General features: G+C 36.1%; 1 protein-coding gene across 1 annotated transcript; it reads left to right on the top strand.

Moving 5' to 3' along the window:
- The first annotated feature begins 4,826 nt into the window (after nt 1-4,826).
- LOC116091952 (olfactory receptor 1361-like) lies at nt 4,827-5,873 on the top strand. Its single transcript, XM_031373370.1, has one exon. The coding sequence runs from the start codon at nt 4,856-4,858 to the stop codon at nt 5,846-5,848; it is 993 nt and encodes a 330-aa protein (XP_031229230.1). The 5' UTR covers nt 4,827-4,855; the 3' UTR covers nt 5,849-5,873.
- Nucleotides 5,874-15,535: the final 9,662 nt, after the last annotated feature.

The following is a 15,535-nucleotide window of genomic DNA, read 5'->3' as shown; positions in this document are numbered from 1 at the left end:
AAGGCAAAGGAATAAACATTGGGAATTATAATTCTTCTGTATCTTTGCAGTTCTTTCCTGATTTGCAGATTTCATTCATTAACTAAAGGTGGTCTGACTACATGTGAATGAGAAGATGTGGGAATGACAAAATCCTATTCAAATGAATAGGGATGTGCTTCAGGAAGATGTGACAAGTGCTGAGGAAAGCTGCAGCCCAATGAAGCAAAGCCTTTGTGGTAAATACTGTTCAAACATCCATCTACTATCTGAGATTCTAATGGACAATCTTTAAAAGTGTTAAAAGACATATGCCAGGAATAATAGTTTTGAATACATAATCGTTTTGTGATTGACTGCATGTAGTAGAGACAGTCTTCTTAATAAATTATCTGTAGCTGAGGTAGTTTTGATGTTGTGTTTAGTTCCTCTGTCTCTGTTGATAACTCACCAAAGTGATAACAAAGGGAAAATTGTATTGAGAAGAAGGGGAGCTCATTAACAAGCATGACATTTTAGTAGAATTTTAAGAGACAAAATAACAAGGAGATTACTACATCTTACACTATCAGGAAGGTCTGCAGTGAAGGAGAACAATAGCCTTCTTGAGATGGTATACCAGTGGTAACCAACTCAGGACAAGGATGAGGGAAAGAAAGGGTGAAAGGTTCAGATATAGCATAGGGGTATGGATCAAAGTTAATATTTTCCAACATGATGACTGGACAAGCCATTCTGCATACATCCTTCTCTTTATCTTGAAGCTCAGCCCATCTTTTTATGCCAGTGAAAAATTGAAAAATATTATCTAAAAAGGACAAGTTATAGCTATTAATTTTATTTTCAGGTCTCAGAGGAAAGCCCCTGTCTTTATTTGTTATGAGTAGCATAAAAATAAGCTTTCTATATTTTCAGACTGTGAACTTTCATATTCGTGGGAAAGAGTTGTGTGGATTCACACTTGCATGGGCGATTGATACCAGCTATTTAGAACAAGGAACATGCAGGCACACACACACATATACACACATGACACACACACACACACACACACACACTATAAAAATCAATAACTTGCTTAGAAAAAAACTGCATTCATCATGTAAAAGGTAATATAAAAGTATTTGTTCAGAGAACTGCACTCACACACAAAGAAAAGTATTATATTGAAATAGTATAATAAAGATTTCAAAGGACAATATCATGATTGCAAGAATAAAATAAACATAAGTTGTGAATTACTGTGATTGCAATCTAGTTTGTGAACAACAAAGAAAGTGAGAAGAAAGCAACATAATAGAGATTAATTAAAAATTAATGTCCAATTCACAACATTTTTTTTGGGAAAAACAATAGGCAGAAAAATGAGTACCAAGACACCTAGCTTTTATTTGAGTTCTGAGAAAGGATTCAGGTCTGCAGGCTAATACAACAGTGGCTTCCAACATAGTCATCTCCCTACTACTGAGTTCAAAGAACTGCAAGAAATGTCACAAATAAACCATAGTCTTCATAGTAAAAGCTGCAAACTGGGTGTGGTAGTACACACTTTCAATCCCAGCATGTGGAGGCAGAGACAGGTGGATCTCTCTGGGTTTGGGGGCACTCTGGCTTACAGAGAGAGTTCCAGGACAGCCAGAACTATATAGTGAGATCACGCTTTGAAACCAAATTTTAAAATTCATTCATCAAAGAATTAGTAAAAACAGTATGTAAAGAAGCATATTTATAAAATGTAGCTATTGCAGGTATAAAAGTGTAAAAAAAAATTAACAGAAAGTAATTTCCAGAAAAGGAAAGGGAGTCACACAGGCAGTCCAGGCAGTAATTTTCTCATTAAAGGTGAGAAACAAAAATGTTTTCAGCCATCAGGTATATGTCGACATAAAATAAAAATAATCTTGAATTTCAAAGACTGAGAATGTCTACTGCATCTAATTATGTTATTTGGTAATTTATTGACTACACACAGAAAAGCTGATGAAAATCTGGAACTAAAATAACAATTGAAACGTGGAAAAAGAAGGTAAAATGGGCAAGGCACTGTGAAGAAGGAAGAATTTCATATTTTGTGGCAAAAGGGTAAAGATATCATGGTCACATGCAAACACATGTGTATTTTCAAAATCAGAGACAAAGAAGTAAAGGACACCCAAAAGCTGAATTGATACATAGAGGTAAGTAAGTTTAGGACAATGACCATCTTTTTTTTTGTGGATACTTTATTTTAGGTATTTATCTGTAGCTCTTACTGTTCTTGAAGGCTTTGGTTTTTATTATTATTTTTTTTAATGGGAGCCATGTGAGTTTTAATGTGGTCTTTGTAGCTTTTTTTAATTTAAGTTTTATTGCATTATGATGAGAAAAGATACATGATTTCAGTTTATCTGAATTTGTTAACATTTAAAAATATATTTTAAGTAAATAGAATTAAATCACATTCTTGTTTTCCTTTTGTACCCCAACTCCCCCAAGAGACCCCTCCTTTAATATCTACAATACCTTTTTGTGGGTCATATTCTTTAAAATTTATAAAATATTATAACAATAAAATGAGTGTTATAAGTTGCTTGATATAGAACAACAATCAATTTAACAGTCTTATGTAGATGCTTGTCTGCAGCAATACTGAAAAAACATACATTTTTCTCAATATAAACTTTAAATAACTCCAAGCATATTAACTGTACATTTTAAGATAATACATCACTACTAGTATTTTCTTTATTTTATTTTATTTTATTTTTTAGTATTTTCTTAAATGAACATAAATATATAAAGTCTTTTGTTTGTTTGTTTGTCTGTTTGTTTTGTATTTAGTAGAACTTAAAATCTTGGTTCTTACTGTGGTACAAGCCCAAAATAAGAATAATTTTTAGACATTGGATTTCATTGAAATAAGGCTGTACTTCAATGACCCTCAGATCACCAAAGGATTTTACCTCCATCGTAGCTAAGCTGAGAGTTGACAGTTCTACTGCTCCAAGGAATGAATTGTAGGCACAAATTTTGGATATAGACATCCTGCTATGGTCAAAGCTATTTGACTTGAGTGAGTGACTTTATTCTCAGCCCACAGAGAACAGGTTACATTCATTTAAGAAATGGTGTATGTATTAAGATGGTCTATCCATGAAGTCATTCAACTGTTTCAATGAACAATGGTTCTGCTTGGAGGGTGGCACAGACATTAGGTGAGGGTAAGAATCTGGTTCATTAGCTGTGATAATTTGGAAAAGCATTCATCTCAGAGAAAGAGTAACTTATAAAGTCCTCTTCTTCAAACTTGATACAAAAGCTACAAATGTCAAGCAAAACGTTCAGTCTCACTCTGTTGTTCTCTTACAAGCCACCGTCCAATTTAATTGTCTTCATTTCTTTTGGCTGTATAAATATTTTTGAAATATGTAGGCTGTTCTGAAAACCATAGTATAGTGTAAGAACATGAAATAAACGATACTACTAATAGACTGAGATAGGAGAAGCATGATTTCAAGACCATTATGTGGTCAATCAAGACGCTGTCACGTACAAACAAGCAGAAAGTGTATATGGATTGTACAATATTGGACCTAATTCTCCAATTACCAAATTAAAGAGACCATTGGATGACAGTCAACAAATTTCTAATTCCTCATATTTTTGGATTTCAATCGATTAGGATATGTTGGTAATATTAATTTTCATATTAAGATTTAAGAAAAAGTAATTGTTACTTCCTGTTCTTTTTGTTGTAATAGATGGAATTAGGTTTGTGTGGGTTTGTTGAAAGATTATTTTCTTGCTTCTTCTAGAGTGTAGTTTTGCTCCTTATGTTGGTGTTTTCCATCTATTATCCTTTGTAGGGCTGGGTTTGTGGAAAGGTATTGTGTAAATTTTGTTTTGTCATGGAATATCTTGTTTTCTCCATCTATGGTAATTGAGAGTTTTGCTAGGTATGGTAGCTTGGGCTGGCATTTGTGTTCTCTTAGGGTCTGTATGACATCTGCCCAGGATCTTCTAGCTTTCATAGTCTTTGGTGGGAAGTCTGGTGTAATTCTGATAGGCCTGCCTTCATATGTTACTTGACCTTTTTCCTTTACCGCTTTTAAAATTCTTTCTTTGTTTAGTGCATTTGGTGTTTAGATTATTATGTGATGGGAGGGATTTCTTTTCTGGTCCAGTCTATTTGGAGTTCTATAGGCTTCTTACATGTTCATGGGCATCTCTTTCTTTAGGTTAGGGAAGTTTTCTTCTATAATTTTGTTGAAGATATTTGCTGGCCCATTACATTGGAAGTCTTCACTTTCCTTTATACTCATTATCCTTGGGTTTGGTCTTTTCATTGTGTCCTGGATTTCCTGGATGTTTTGAGTTAGGAGATTTTTGCTTTTTGCAAGGTCTTCTTAGGGCTCTGGCACAGACAGACCTGTAGGAACCAGTGCCACTGGGCTGGCAGAGTTCCTGCATGCCTGGGTCCCGCTGGTCCCAATTACTCCTGGTGCTGAGACAGATGTTGTGTCTTCCTTACCTCTGATCCTGGGCGTGTTAGAGCACCTGGGAGTGGAGCTTCCTCTGGGTGTTGTGTGACTGGCTTTGGAGTTTGCACCCAAGGCCTGCTCAGGGTACCAGCCAGCCCACACAGTGACTACCCTATTTATTATGTATGGTAGTATAGTTATATGCTATTATTATTTTGTGTGGTTTACATGCGTGTAAATAGGTGTTTGTGTGAGTGGATGTAGGAGTATATCAATCACTTCTACAGTCATCTTGGGTTCAATTGACTTAAAGAACACCATAATTAAAAAAACAAATTTGTCTGAGTCTTGGCATCTTCCCTTTCCTTTTCCCAACTCTGATCTTCCCTTTTTACAGGTGATATAGACCATGACGTATGGCCACTAAAAACAAGACAGAAGTGACTGAATTTGTGTTGTTGGGATTGTCCAGTAGGCCAGAGATGCAGCCAGTTATTTTTGGAGTTGTCCTTATCATGTACCTGATGACAGTTTTGGGCAATACCCTACTAGTACTTGTTGCCTGCTCAGACCCCAAGCTTCAGACACCCATGTACTTCCTTCTCAGCCAGCTTTCCTTGATTGACATATCTTTAACAACCATCACTGTTCCTCAAATGCTGGTGCACACATTCTCTGTGGATCAAAGCATTTCTTATAACTGTTGCATGACACAACTCTTTTTCTTTATGGCAGTGGGCAGCATGGAAGGCCACTTACTGGCTGCCATGGCATATGACCGCTATGTTGCCATCTGTGACCCTTTAAGATACTCTGCCATTGTCAGCCATAGCCTCTGTCTGAGAATAACACTGACCTCATGGGTGGTGGTCAGTCTTAATAGTCTCCTGTACAGTGTGTTGGTCACTCGTTTAACCTTCTGTGGCAACAAGGTCACCCACTTCTTCTGCGACATCACTCCTCTGCTGAAGCTCTCCTGTACTCAACCAGTGGTCAATGAAATGTTAATCTTTACTGAAGGTGTAGCTGTAGTGGTCAGCCCTTTCTTCTTCATTTTGGGCTCCTACATTCGCATAGGCTTTGCTATTGCCCATATGCATTCAATTGCTGCCCTGAGAAAAGCTCTGTCTACCTGTGCCTCCCATATTCTGGTTGTGCTGCTCCTGTATGGTTCAGTGATTCGCATGTACCTCAAGCCATCATCTACCTATGACTTAGACCAGGATCGACAGGTTGCCATCTTCTATACATTGGTCACCCCTATGCTAAATCCATTAATCTATAGCCTCAGAAACCAGGAAGTTAAAGGAGCCCTCATTTGGCTTCTTAAGAAACTCTGCATCTCAGGAAGCTTTCAGGTTGGATTGGACAAAGAAAGAATGATAAATATTATGAGACCCAATGTTTAATCGACAACCACCTCAAATCACAGTTGTGGTCTCTTATTGTGTATGAATCATATTCTTGTGGAATAATCTTTGATATCAACTCCTTAAATTAGAAAAAAATGGAATTATGAATAAATGGTTCTCAGACCCTTTGCATAGAATATCATCACAATGTAAGCCAGAATATACTTTCAATTTACTGAACTTCGAGTATACAATGTTAACTCCAGAGAATGGGTCATCAGTATGGTAGCAAATCAATATGCCTCACAGAAATCAGTCTTTTTCATAGTCATGTGTCTTATATTGTTTTCTAGAATCAAGTCAAACTGAAGTATAACTCTATTGTACAGTAAGTTAAAATTAAAATATACTTTGGTGGAATGAAGTAATCCTTCCTAAATGGTATTGTATTCATAATCTCTCAATTGAGCAACATTTTAAGCTACAATAATAAGTTCAATGTTTAAATTTAAATTATTTCATTTTACTTCCAGCTGTCATGTCATGGTCATATTAATTTTGTGATATGCATTAGGTAATCATGAAGTGATGTTTCACAGACAATTAACTGATAACACCTTCCACTGCCATAAAAGGTTCCTAGCAGGGAGAATTTCCTGGTAAGTTTGCTATTGGTTCATCTATGTTCTACATGCAAAGTGAATTGTGTCTTCAGCAATATTTATGCTAGACAATTGAGAGCAATGGCAGTAACATATGTTGATTTGGATGTCATTGACCAATAACTCATAGGGGAGTATTCTGTTCCTGACACCGAGGTTTTTATTAAATAACCCATGTTCTTCAGGAGTAGTGTTGTTTGCCTGAGCATGGTATCTCTGTCCAATTTCCAGGTTTTGGTTATAATTTCCATTAGCTTACAAACTAGTGAGGTTTCATATTGTTTCTTGATACATCTTTAGTTTTTGTTAGCTTAACTTCATCTCTACTTTTACTCTTTTAAAGCTTTCCCTGCTTAAACATTTAGTTCCTAGACACCCCCTCCTCTTGCTCAGTTCATTTCAGAGGTGTCATGAGTGAGACCATAGAGTATACTTCAGCCTGCTCAGCATTAAAATCAGCCATTCATATCTTGTGTTCATGTTCTCTCTCTAAGCAACTACTGTATTCTTCTGTATATGTTTTTGTTTTGGTCAGGGTATTTAAAATGTGACTTATCACCTTGATAAGTTTTTAGTTGTGCAATACATTGTTATTGGTGATGGGTACTTGTTTAGAAGTGGTAGAGAACATATTAAATGTCTTCACCAAAAAAATAAATATTGGGGGGAAATATAAGGAATATATTTGAGGTAGTAGATTCAGTGGTGATGGTTTTATGCTTATATGTGCTCATACTCCTCAAATTATATTAAACAAATTTGTACAATTTTTATGTGTGTGTGTATTTATACGCATATGTGTGTTTGTATGTGTGTATGCATATGTGTGTTGTCTTGTACTTAGTAGGTGAGGGCTCTAACACTGAGCTACATTTCCAGATTTAAATCTGTTTGTGTGTATGTGTGTGTGTGTGTGTGTGTGTGTGTGTGTGTATGTGTGTGTGTGCATGTGTGTGTGTGTGTGTGTGTGTGTGTGTGTGTGTGTTTGTTGTGTTGAGAAAGTGTGTGTGTGTACATGCAGGGGCCAGAGGACAACCTCAGGAATTATTTCTCAGGTGCCTACCATTGTTTGTTTGAGACAAGTTTTTTCTTTCTTCCTTCTTTTCTTCCTTCCTTCCTTTCTTTCTTTCTTTTTTTCTTTCTACTAAAAGAATAGAGATTTTTATTAAGCATTGTAAGTTGCATTCAATATCCTCTGGATACACCACACCACAATCTATCAACAGTCAATCAGACCCAATAGCAGTTCATTCTTCACAATCCATGAATTAAGGCTGAACTCCCTTCAACTTATAGTAAGATCCTACTTAGCTCTTGTGGGCAGGGCCTGGGGAGTTACGCCTCATTTTTGATCACTAATATGATGAAGAGCATCAGAAGTATATGAAACATAAGAAGTGATTCTGATTCAAAGTACATTGTTTGGAAACAGTAAGAAAACATCAAAGTGATAGAAGTATACCTGCTTCTACTAAATACCTGATAGGAAACTTCTCAAGAACAAGCAATTTGTTTTCTGGTAAAGAAGGGGAAGGGGTTTTGTTTTTTAAGATCATAGGGTTTTTCTTTGCAGAATTTCATATTTTACTAATATGAATATGAAGGCATAATACAGCAACAAAGAACAATAATGCACACAGCAGTGAGTACATCAGGGTAATGTTGATATTCCAAATGGCTAGTTAATCTTGAGGGGTTTAGAATAAATGCAACAGAGGTCAATAATCACAAAATTTTAAGGTTAGAGCAAGATCAGTCAATTACTAAACAGAATTAACATGTTTTATAGGACTATTACTGATTGTTAGCATTTTGGTTTGCAAATGGGCACATACTGGTAAGAATGGAAAAAAGGACAATAGCATGCATAATATTAACTACACACTTTTAAAATTATGAACCATGCAGAAGTTTAGCTTAAGTAGTAGCACTAATGGTCTACATCTGATTCAAAACCATGTAGCTCACTGATCACAGATGCATGGTATTAGTCACAAAGTTTCAGACCACATTGTATTGACTTTGAAAGGTCATTTTCATCTTCTATAACTTCAACTCTATCTCCATTGAACTTGCTTGTAAAATATGTACTGTGTATTCAAAATCAGCACAGCAGAAATTTATAATTTTTTTTATGGTGTGCACTTCACCAAGTAGGTGAGGCTAACTTGCCTGTGAGCTTTAGGTATTGGCCTGTTTCTGCCCTTTGTACAACCATCACTGAGTTAACCATGATCTTCCATTACACTTGGGTTTTTGCTGTTGTTTTATTTTTGAGATTGTATTTTAATTTTATTTCTTCCTTCCCTTCCCTCTCTAAACTCTTCTATATACTCATCTCTGTTCTTCAAATTTATGCCTTCATTTTCATCAATTATTATTGTCTGAACATATGTGTTTGTACACACACATATATATTCTCAAATATAACCTGTTTAGTCCATCTAATGTTATGTGTGCAAATATTTTCAGGGTTGACCACCTAGCACTTAAAACTAATTAGTGTGCTCATCCTTGAAAAAGCCACCACTCCAGCTTCTAGCTTTATTCAGTTGCTTGTAGTTCCTTGCATAGAGTTGAGCCAAATTGAATATTTGATTTTTAATGGATTATGGAGATTGAAACAAGGTCTTCATATTTGTAACATACTTTACTGGCTGGACCATTCTCCTTATCAAATATCTTCTGTTGTTGTTTCAGAAAAAGTTTACATACATACAATAGAATACACAGAGATCTTGCTGTATATTATTGGCTCCACTAATGTTTCCCTTTCTCTACAAGCTCCATTGAGACCTCAATACTCACAGTGCAGTAGACAGCAAAAGCATTCTGGGAACCTTGTAAAAAATGAATGATTGTGGCTTCTGTGCCTTCTTCTAATCAACTGATTTAGGATCTATACTTTAATAAGAGACAGAATTAGTATCTGGAAAGTATTGCTCTAAGGTGAAGCACCTATTAGGATGTCTTATTGTGTGTGTGTGTGTGTGTGTGTGTGTGTGTGTATGAGTTCATGTGTGCATGTGTGTGCACACACATGAGTAGGACCAGAGTCAGTGTATCTTCTCTCTCTCTCTCTCTCTCTCTCTCTCTCTCTCTCTCTCTCTCTCTCTCTCCTCCTCACCCTCTCTCTCTCTCCTCCTTCTCCTCCTTCTCCTTCTCCTTCTTCTTCTTCTAATGCAAGGTCTATGACTGAAAATAGAACTTACTGATTTTGCTAGTTGGGCAGAGTCTCTGGGGAATACACCTGTTTGTTTTGTCCCCTGCCCAGTGTTAAGGTTGTAAGCATGATTCCCATGCTTAGTTTTTATGTTGCTGCTGGGGATTTCAAAAATAGACACCATTCTCACTATCTCTCCATTCCCAGAATGTTTTATTTCATCTGAGAAGAAATGTGCAATGAATTATAGTTAGGCTTATATTCCTCTATCTTTCTTTACTATAGAATAATGTAGCAAAAATGGGAACTTGGTTTTCTCTCCTATTGTTATTGAAGTGTAGTCTATGTTGCTTCAGATGACAGTTATATCTCTAGAGATACCTACTCCTAATTGAGCAGAAGATGGAATAGCTTACTTGTCCTGCCCTGAGTTGACTGGCACCATTAGCCACACAAAAAGACAAAACATACTGACATTTTTCTGTTTACAAAGTCTTCCATCTGACCTATAACCATCTGCTATGCCCATAAAAGACTACAACTTCAAGTTTTAGTATAAGACTTTATAAAATGTTAATATCCAGGAGTGGTGGTGTACACCTTTAATCTCAGCACTCCAGAATCAGAAGCAGCTAGATCTCTCTGAGTCTGAGGTCAGTTTGGACTACATCATGAGTTCCAGGACAGCAAGGGCTACAAAATTGTGTGACCTTGTCTCATAAATAAAAACAGAACAACAAACAAATTAAACATCAATAGTATGCCTGTAAGGCGAGTGGCAGAATGAGAGACAAATGAAAGTTTGGGTGGGAAAATCAATTGTGTTTAATATAATTTGAAAGGGAAAATCCATAGTTCAGTGCTCATTGTTCAGAGATGAAATGGCATGATGGCCAACCCCTGATGAAAACAACAATGGTTCAAGTCAGATCATCAGTTCCAATAGTAAACATATCCAAAAGCTAAAGTTTGAGTTTGTGTTTTTGTGGGTACACAAGGATTGCCCAACGCAAGGAGAATCATCCAGCCTTAAATAAAACTTCAGTGTTTTGTGGTTATCATTGTAACAACAGTTACAGGATTTTTCATTTTTTTTTTTTTTTAGTTTTTGACCTCATTTGTTGACAATGTATTCTTAGTCACAATTTGTGCTCAGTGTTTGAAACATGTATTCCGAGAGCTTATCAAAAAGTAGAGTAATGAAATGATTCATAGAGTAAGCTATGGGATGTAGGGAAAGTACATTTGATTATCCTGAAGTACTGGTTCAAATAGCTTTGTAGCCTTGCAACTAAAATTTATCATCTAAACCAGTACATTTTAGGAAGATATAGCATTAAAAATGAGACTAACACAAGAAGAGTAATATCTCTATTGTAATCATCTGAATTCTTGGAAATTATTCACCTTAAAGATATCAGAAAACAATAGAGTTCAGAATCCAAAAGGAAAACAATTGACCATATTGTAGGGTATGATAAGGGGTGGTATTTAGAATCAAAGTTAGATTCCAAAATTTCCCATTACTTGCTGTATGATCTCAAATAATTATTCAGTTATTTTCTGCCTCAATTTCTCATTGTAAGGAAGGGAGAAATAGTAACTGCAATTCAGAACTTCTGTAAAAATTTGATGAATAAAATATATGTAAATGACTCAGTAAATTCAATGCATATTTTAATATCAATAGTAATTTTATTAATAGTAAAATGATGAAATAATATGGAGAAAGCAAAGAGATTTTAGGTAAAGAGCTGGATATTTAACCTCCAAATTATCACATAAGAAATAATTTGACACCTTGGTGTTTTCTAACAACAGAAATTTCTCACAAGTCTGCTTGTTGAAAGTTGCATGGGGTCACATGAAACTATGTTTTCCATAGAAGGAGACAAAGGGAGATAGCCACTTGAGTAGAGGTAGTCTCATGACAAAGACTAAATATCAAAAAATGCAAAACCAGCTGACCCAAACCTATTCAACACTTTCAGCTAGGAAAAGCATTTGCTATGCTTATTTATGAAGTGCTGTCTAAAGTTTAGGCCAAAGTCATTTAGTGGGATAGAGATGTACTTATTCTGCCTATGATGAAGCCATATCAAGGGCAGGAAATAAGGGAGGAATTCTGAATAAATAATACCTACCTAAAGTACACAACTTTTTCAAGCTCCCATTAGTAAATATGAAGATTGTTTCTAATTTTCATGTTAATAAATAAGAGCATATTATATGGAATATGTACAGCTATACATATAATATTCATCCATTGTATATATTTATTCTGAGAGATGAACTCTTAGAAAAGAAATGGTATTATCTAAGTAATTTTTTTTCTTTTTTGAAAAAAGATTTTTTTGATAAGATTTTACTATGTAGTCCTGATTGGCCTTGAATGCACAGAGATACTTCTGGCTCTGCTTCTTGAGTGCTCAAATTAAAGGCATAGGACACTATGCCTGGTCTCAAATACAACTTTTTTTTCTTTTTCTTTTTTTTTTTTTTTCGAGACAGAGTTTCTCTATGTAGCCCCGGCTGTACTGGAACTCACTCTGTAGACCAGGCTGGCCTCGAACTCAGAAATCCACCTGCCTCTGCCTCCCAAGTGCTGGGATTAAAAATTCAAATGAACTTTTAAAATGTAATTATGTAGTTGCTTTGAAAAAAAAAGCAAAGTAGGACCCTTTTAGTCAAAATGGATATATTCCCAAACCCAGATGATATATAATACATCAAGATTGTGTGAGTGTGTGTGTGTGTGTGTGTGTTATGTGTGGGTATAATTTCAATTTGATATCAAGATGGCTACCAAGTGCCTACTGAACACTTAGCAATGTGACCCAGTGTGAATATAGTGGACCCAGAGATAATTAACTAATATAGTGGATAAAGGGATGATTCATGCTCCAAGCAAGATGTAACAGGACACTGAAATTTCATTATCCTATTTAAAACAGTTTAAATTAAAAACTTTGTAGGTTTTTCTAGAATTTTCCACTTAATGTTTTTAGAACACAGGTGAGTGTGAGTATATGAAACAGTAGGAAGTGACACTGTGGATAAAGGCAAAATGTACTGCATCCATTTACTCTTTCCAACGTATGGGGGAGTTTTAGAAAAGTCTAAGCAGTGACTCTGAATAGACAGCAAAGAACAAAGGAATTAGAACTAGTGCTGAAAGGAGATGGACCAAGGAGGCAGGAGATATTAAAACAAAGCAAGGAGATCCAGACAGAAACTACATGGTATGTAAGGTGTTTTCTAGGCAAGATAAGGAATCAGAGTATTGTGAGATTTTTTTTGCCGATCCAGTTTGCACTTTAATTAGGACATAGAGACTTCTATATAGTTTTAAAGTTGTTGACTTTTTGCTGGGGCAGTCTGTTGGCTAGATAAAAACTTAACCTGACTTATCTACCATTCTGTCTCTCCATGTGGTTCCTCACTGGCTGCTTCCAGTTTCATCAATCTCCCTTCTGTATGTTTTCCACCTCTGTATTCTGGTCTGCTGTGTCTCTCTGCTTCTACTTTTATCTCCTTCCTGGAAGTCCTACCCTTTTACTTCCTGCCCTAGCTCAGGCCATCAACTCTTCATTATAAAAAAGGAACATCCCAGTTTTAACCAATCAAACAAGACAATGTCTGGTCCATCTCTTAGGTGGCCTTTAGGCATTGAGGGCTGCCTGACCTTCATCTTTTGGACAAGTAATGAAGGTCAAGTATTTACAAATAGAAAACTAGTGGTGGGTATAGAAATTACAATGCCCAAATCCTGCTAGTACTTAGCTCTCTGCTGCTACAGCAATCAACAATTGAAAATATAAGGGCTCCACTGGACTGAGCACAGGGTCCCAATGAAGGAGCTAGAGGAAGGGCCCAAGAAGCTGAAGGGTTTGCAGCCCCTTAGGACAAACAACAATATGAACTAACCAGTAACCACAGAACCCCAGGGACTAAACCACCAACCAAAGTACACATGATGGAACTCATGGCTCCAGCTGCATATGTAGCAGAGGATGGCCTAGTCTGTCATCAATGGGAGGAGAGGCTCTTGGTCCTATGAAGGCTCTATGCCTGCCCCAGTGTAGGGGCAGGAATTGGGAGAGGGAGGGTTGGTTAGCAGGGGGAGGGAGGAGGTAATAGGATTTTTTTTGGAGCAGAAACCAGGAAAGGGGATATCATTTGAAGTGTAAATAAAAAAATCTAATTAAAAAAGAAAATACAGGGGTATCCCTTTATACAGTGTAAGGAATGTTATTCCAACACTAGAGTTAACTGATCAAAAGTTGGTGTCATTAGAAAGTAGCTCAGTGGTACATCACTTGCCTGGCAATGCACTGGCCTGGGTTTGATCCTCAGCAAACCAAAATGGAAATGAAAAGACCACAGTAATAGATATGAGGGAAGCTGGCTTAGTTTATTTGTTCTTTCAATTTATACATGTCAGAATCTCCTTTGTCTGGGAAGAACTCAGTAAGAGCCAACAACCCCATGAATATATATGAATATTCTCAGTCAATTTCAGTGGCAAAATATTTGATTTATATTTATATTTATGCTATAAGAAAGCTATCTATCATATTATACTAAATCTTCATAAGTTTAGCTCCTTCTCATCTCAGTGTCCTGATTGTATCTAATAGATGATGCTTTATGTAGACAGATATATTAGTCAGCCATACTTACACTACCTGGCAAGTTTTCCAATGGGGAGGCTCCCCTAATATTCTTCTGATTCTATACTGAAGAAATTGAAAATGTGATGTTCTAGCAGATCTGGCTATAGAATTCATTCCCCAAGCACAGCAAAACCAGTCAACAATCACTCAGTATTAGACACATTCTTTCTGTTAATTACTCAGCTGAAACAATGGGAGCTCTCTGCAAATGGAATGTCTCGAGAAGGTTAAGAATATGAAAGTTGAAAAGAGTGGTGCACTTAATTCTTGGTATCCAGTAGATTATGATCCCCATAAATGTTGTGTGCTTTTCATGTTGGGGTAGTTAACTTATTTTATCTGTCTTACAGAAAATTCCCAAAGATACAAGCACCAATATTTCCCTCATGACATCCCTGGCACTTAGAAAATGTGAAAATGATCAATTCTTGGCGAATGAGATGGACCATAATATTTTGAATTAGAGATAGTGGTGCAAGGCATATATGAACAGATCTGACAATATCTAGTTTTCAGTTCTTTGGGAGTGTGCCCAGTGACCATTGCTGTTGGGGATAGTGGAATAGAAGTCTTCTCACTTGATAGTTTGGAGATTAAAGCAATGTTCTCAGAAGTCTCATTCTTGGCTATGACTTTGACTGTGCCTATACTAACAATGGCATTTCCTGTTCTTATCTATTTTAGAATCTGACATCCAGACCTTGAAAATTTATGAGCTCTATATATCATGTTTCGAAACTAGTTTCTACCACAAATCATCCATATTCACTTTTTATGAACATAGAGAACCACAATTCTTTCTTTAACAACGGGCCTGTGGATTATTTTCAATTTCAGTGAAACCATGCTGATATCTTGTCCTAAGTACATGATGGTTACTTTTGTTTTGTGTACTTTGGGCTTAATCAATACTTTATAACATTATCTAATGAGAAAATCATTTCTATGTTTTCAATCTAGATATTTCCAGAACATACTTTTTAAATTTATTTCTTTCAGTTCTAGAAGTTAAAGCTTACATCTTGTGCACACTAAACAAGTGTCCTACTGACTTGTATCCTTAGCCTCTCTTCTACTCATTTTGACATGGCCTAACTAAGTTGCTCTTAATTTGATTCTCTAGCCCAAGCATGACTTGAACCTACAATCCTTATGACTTAGCCTTTCTGGGCTATTATAAAGGAAGCAGATTAGATTAGCAGATCATTTTGCCCTTTACTAATCTGCTTCCTTTATAAAAATG

Source organism: Mastomys coucha, unplaced genomic scaffold, assembly GCF_008632895.1.
Source record: "Mastomys coucha isolate ucsf_1 unplaced genomic scaffold, UCSF_Mcou_1 pScaffold15, whole genome shotgun sequence".
NCBI classification, from domain to species: Eukaryota; Metazoa; Chordata; class Mammalia; order Rodentia; family Muridae; genus Mastomys; species Mastomys coucha.
Note: the sequence above shows the minus strand (reverse complement) of the source record. Positions and strands in the feature narration are given on the sequence as shown.

Bases quoted from the DNA above. Each gene is read 5' to 3' on its own strand.
- LOC116091952 (XM_031373370.1), top strand. From the start codon at position 4,856: ATGGCCACTAAAAACAAGACAGAAGTGACTGAATTTGTGTTGTTGGGA.